Source organism: Calliopsis andreniformis, chromosome 7 (genome assembly GCF_051401765.1).
Source record: "Calliopsis andreniformis isolate RMS-2024a chromosome 7, iyCalAndr_principal, whole genome shotgun sequence".
NCBI lineage: Eukaryota > Metazoa > Arthropoda > Insecta > Hymenoptera > Andrenidae > Calliopsis > Calliopsis andreniformis.
In genome coordinates this window covers 11,564,040-11,569,737 of record NC_135068.1, presented here as the reverse complement: position 1 = coordinate 11,569,737, position 5,698 = coordinate 11,564,040, and the positions used below count along the sequence as shown (strand labels likewise).

General features: G+C 46.3%; 1 protein-coding gene across 1 annotated transcript; it reads right to left on the bottom strand.

The window, feature by feature from the left end:
- Window positions 1-4,313: 4,313 nt before the first annotated feature.
- LOC143181574 (forkhead box protein D2) lies at window positions 4,314-5,484 on the bottom strand. Its single transcript, XM_076382073.1, has one exon. It carries the CDS (start codon window positions 5,482-5,484, stop codon window positions 4,429-4,431), a length of 1,056 nt encoding a protein of 351 aa, XP_076238188.1. The 3' UTR covers window positions 4,314-4,428.
- Between the last annotated feature and the right edge of the window lie 214 nt (window positions 5,485-5,698).

The window sequence follows — 5,698 nt, the reverse complement described above, 5'->3', positions numbered from 1 at the left end:
GAAGAAAGAAGGCAGCGGCATCGGAAAACGATGGAGAGGAGCGAAAAATGCGAGGCGAGAGGAGGTTAAAGTAGAGAGGAATTGAAAACACGCGCGGCGGAGATGGGGTGGTTAACAGCTGAAGGAGCTGCATCGCGCTGGCTGTTTTCGTCACGATCGAGGAATGTAATATCGTCACCCCAAGCGACAAGAGTTGCCTTCGAGAGTATCGCCGTTTAGAATACCACAGCGATGGGGGGCGCGGGGGCGGATTAAACTGCAATGAAAATCCACTCATTTTACGCTCCCTTCGCTCTCTACGCTCAGACACGCTTACTCGAAGCGGGTAAACAAGTTATTACCTGCCGACGTCTCCCCTCTGATCGTCTTTTTACTGTACCTTCTATCGAGGTACGCGGTATCAATATCCAGATAGTAATGAGACCAGAATTCATCGATGCTTTGGTTATTAATAGATAAATTCCAGGAAAATGGGAATTAGCACTACTAGTAATGAGTTCTCTTTTTGAACCTGCTTTGTTGATCACTAGGGAGTCCCTTTGGTGATCACTTAACCAGGGAAGCAATTTTCAGGCTTTACTTTATTCTAGGCAGAATGTTCACGATTATCAAAAGGATTTCTCAGTAATCATTTAACTAGGGAAGTAACTATTACAATGGGATTCTTAGTTATCAGTTAACTAGGGAAAAACAACTTTAAGATTTCACTTTAGTTTAACTAAGTATGTGTCTCGACTAATTATATTGAAGTATTTCTAATTACCAAATGGGTTCTCTTAACCAGGGAAATAGCTTTCAGGCTTTATTCTATATTATACAAAATATTCTCAATTACCAAATGGGTTCCCTAGTGATCACTTAACCAGGGAAACAGCCCCCAAACATGGGCCCTAGTAGTCACTTATCAAGAGAAGCAACTTCCAGATTTCATTCTATCCCACAAAAACTATTCCCAACCACCAAATAGTCTCTCTTAGTGATCACTTAACCAGGGAAACAATCCCTGAGCTCTATTTTTTATTAAACAGAAAGTATTACCCGCGTCTCTCGCTTCTAAATTCCCATTGAACAGCCAGTAGAATCGATCCATTCCCTATCAGACTCTCCAGTAATGAATCTCTTTCCCATCGTTCTAATTGTCAACTGGCGGCACGTTATTTACTCGAACGAGCGTGGAATTATGAAAGGGACGAGGCCCCTCTCCCTTTTGCCAGAGGACACGGTGCACCTCCGTCGCGAGCGCGGTGTATCCATCCATGGTGACAATACAAACCGAAACAAACACTTGGCGGCACGTGAACGCCACGTGCCACCCGGGATATATTACATTCCGAATGCACACACACTTGACGAACGATTAAAGGGGTGTACACGGGCCGAGTGGCCGCGATCGTGACAACGCGATGAACACGGGCCCCTTTTCTTCCCTGTGACACTTCGTCGGACACTTTCGATGAGAACGACGACACGACTACTCGACTTCCGCGCGACCCACTCTACTTTTCGATCGTTTCGCTCTGTTTGAGAACCCTGCGCGATCTGGACCAGTTTCGCGTCTGTGGACCAGAGATGAAAGTGTCTGAATTTTGAGTATTAGTGCCTCAGTGGATTTTCTGGACCCATGAATTTTTTAATTAACAGTGAAGGGGCATGACAGAATTTTTTTACGAAATTTTTCTGTTTGGAGAAATTGAGAATTTTCGAATAACAAATCCACTTGGTCACAGTTTTTAAAAATATCTATGTGTTTTAAAAAATATATTTAAAAAATTGAGAGACAACTTTCAACCCTCGTTTCTAGGGGATGTTTCACCCTTTCGAAGTGTTTTAAAAAAATATTTAGCAACTGTGTTTGCTTGCAAGTGTTGTTTCGTCAGTATTGTACACATTTATTTATAACACAGAGAGAATACGTCACAGGAAAGCAAAGATCGTTGAGGAGGATTAGATAAATGCAATGGTGTATACTTAACAGTACTTTATTGTTGACATTATTACACGTTATTATAAATCTATCATCTTGACACGTATAATACCTACTAAATCTACGGCGACAATTTTAACGGTAACCTATAACTAAACGTATAATCATGGCGTCGTTACTTACTTAGTAAAGGAACAAACAGACGTATCGTTTAATTTCCGTCACAGTACCCTTAACACGACAGCTGAAACTCGATGACCTTTAATAAAATATACATCGTCCGAAATGATAATCGGTCACTTCGAAAGTCTCTGACCCTTCCACATTTACATGAAAAAATCGAACGATATTTTTACACTAACTTAACGTTACGTGCTAAGTGCCTAGATCGATAATTACACGTGAATTTTTCTCGAGTATAAAAGACCATCCCGAATGAATCGTTTTGTACCCAAACGTCCCTCATTTTCGATTCATTCTTTCGAACAGATCGGATCTGAAGTCCACGTGTTCGCAAAATATACTGGGTGTTCGTGAAGTGCGTGAAAAATATTTGTTCTCGTGATGAAAGTTGCTCGGATGGTCCTCTCTTTCGCGCGTAAAGCCACGATCCCACGTGTGGAAAGTGGAGCTGAGAATCTGAGTACTTGAAGCCACGATCCCACACGTGGAAACTGGAATTCGGAATCTGAGTACTTGAAGCCGCGATCCCACATGTGGAAAGTGGAACTGAGAGTGTGAGTAAAGCCACGATCCCACGTGAGTAAAATATAAAACGCTTCCTCAAGTATTTTCTTTTGTACTAAAGACATTATCCCTTCCATAAATAATAATAATAAAGTACTATCTTTTACAAGTGGACTTGGTTAAAATTTAAAACATTTTTTTAATTTTTTTAACTTTGTTCGAGTTTTGTTAGATGTGTAGGAACGTGGCTTAAGGTTCGTGTCTTCTATGCTTCCTAGAAGTGACTACATATGTTTCGAGTATTAATCTCACATGTGGGAAGACGGCTTAATCTCCAAGTTATCTGAGGTGCGCTCTATTATTACGACAATGATTTTTGTTATCGTGTGAAACGTTCGTGCATCGAAGAGCTCACAGCTTAATCAGTTTTGCATAAATGTTGACGATAACGAAAATAACTCAGGCTACTCGAAGAGCCTTGAAACGAAGGAACGGCCTTCCAGTTTAATAATATTTAACATTCGTGCCGCTAGCGACTGCGTAACGTCTCGTCCCATCACCGATAACACAATCCTCCAAATTCTTTAAAAATCGATTACTTCGAAGATACTTTCATCGCTGTATTACGATCAGTAAAACTGTGTCCATTTTCCGCGACGTCGAATCTCGAATTTCGACTCGGGAAATAAGGAGCAGAAAAATAGCGAATTCGAGTGAATTCACGTCGGTGCAATGTTGCACTCGTGCCTTATCTCGCAATCGTCATATCGAGGAAAATTCACTGGTGGCTGTGTATATGTGTGTACAGGTGAATACACACGTGCTGGGGGGGATTAATCGCAAATTATTCCATTCTCGTTTAAAAACTCGCAGTGCTCTCGAACGAACCCCACGTGATCTGCAATTGTTGCTAAACGCCTCTAAAAGCAGAGAAACTTAGACTCCAATCCCTGCCAATCGATAAGAGAAGATTTCATATCTTTTACTCGCGAAATTTTGCTGCATTTAAGGGACCCAAAATAATGAATCCAGCGTTCGAGGAATCCTCTAATATTTCGTACAGCACTATGTACACTAAACGTCTACTTGATCGAGAACGCAGCCGATCGAGCTTTACATTAAAATCCAAAGAGAACTGGACCTTCCCTGCCTCTCATTTTTCGCCATTCTCTCCCGCTCATTCTCTCTCGCGCACAAACAATAGAATGCTGAGCAAAGATTTGTTCAGGGGAGGGGTGTGTGGGGGTGTATTTACAGCGCCGATATTAATCGATCGTTTACAAATCGGGACGAATCGAAAGCTGTTCCTCGAACCAAGGATCTAGAAGGTGAACAGAACAGGTTCATATCCTCGGGGTCGTACAGTCACTAATTCGCAAGTCCCGTGTCAGCGAGAGCCGCTTTCGGTACATTAAACAAAGCACTACACTATTGCACTACACTCTCCTTTTTTACAATTAGTCGAGTCTTTTTTTACACTGTCCATGGCCTCGTCTCCGCCACCACTTGGACTCCTGGATCCCTCTGGAATTTCGAAGAAATAGAATCCCTCAGCTGATGTCTCTAGCGCAGACATTTGAGGCTTTCCAAATCCCTGGGGACCCTAGTTTTCTTGGACACTCTCCAAGCGAGATCCTCAGTCCTCAAATCTGAGGACTCTCTATGCTCTGAGGGACCGAAAGAAGCCTTCCCTGTGTTAACCTCCAGGTCCCCAGCTTCAGAAGAATACTTCTCCAGGAGAAGCTCTCCAGCTCCCTCGAAAGTCCCTAGCTTCCCCAAAACCTGAATCAAAACCACCTCTCTCTCTCTCTCTCTCTCTAGACCAGCGGGGAGAAGGCAGACGCCTGGCTCCTGATCTCCCTGTGCTCCGACGGGCTGAGGTCCAGCAGACCCCCGCAGTTCTGGTCACTGGCAGCCTGTTTGCCTATGAGAGCGTCAATACTGAAGTTCCTCTTCTTCTCCACCGGCGGATGGCTCGGTATCGTAGTCCTCGTAGGGGTAGGGTCCACCCTGATGGGTGGCGCGGTGATGGGCACAGGCTTGTACAGCGGTGGCGGCGGCTCCAGGAACCCGCCAAGCTTGAGAGCCTCCAGAGTGGAAGGTGAGAAGTCCAGGAGAGGCAGGCCAGGTGGCGGAGAGAGGTACGCTGCGCTAGGGTAAGTCAGAGCACCTGGGTGACCGCCTCCTCCACCTGGACAAGGTCCTCGATCGCCACAAATGGCGAAGGTGGCCATGATAGCCCTGTCTCGGAGGACATAATGCGGCGGGGGCCTCTTGTACCTCTTCCTGCGTCGCAGGAAGCTTCCATTATCGAACATGTCCTCAGCTAGGGGGTCCAGGGTCCAGTAGTTTCCCTTGCCAGGGTTCCCTGGCTCGCGGGGGATCTTGATGAAGCAGTCGTTCAGGGACAGGTTGTGTCTGATGGAGTTCTGCCAGGCGGGGAACTTGTCGTGGTAGTAGGGGAACCGAGACATGATGAACTCGCAGATTCCACTTAGGGTGAGCTTCTTCTGAGGTGACTGAAGGATCGCCATGGTTATCAGGGCTATGTAGGAGTAAGGGGGCTTGATCAGCGAGGAGGACATCTTATCGTTCCCATAGGAGGAAGCTTGGCCCGTGGGGCTGGTCTTCTGCTGTCCATTCGAGGACATCATGGAGTAGTTCTTCTTGCTGCGGCTGCCGCCTCGGTTCCTCGAGGTGCTCGCTGGCACAGGGGAGCTGGGGATTATGGGGCTGGACGACGACTGCGACGGCGACAGGTCGTTCTTGTCCAGGCTCACCGGGTCCACGATCATGCTGCTGCTGTCCGAGTCCCGGTCACTGTCCGCGCAGCCGTCGCAAGACAGGTTCGTCATCATCATCCCACGCTCCATCGTGCTCGCTTCATGGACACTGGGGCCAGGCAGAGCTAATGTCCCTGGACCCCTTCGAAGTCGACACTGGGCCTCATGGCTCTGGCGGTGATAACGTCAACAGGACAGCCAACAGGACCCTAACAACTCTCTGCACTCCTACTGTCTCTGGATCAACGAACTCGGGGTACTGTCACTGGAGGCTCTAACCGAAGACGACGCACGCGAGCTCCTC

Coding starts and splice junctions, on each gene's coding strand:
- LOC143181574 (XM_076382073.1), bottom strand. CDS start 5,484: ATGGAGCGTGGGATGATGATGACGAACCTGTCTTGCGACGGCTGCGCG.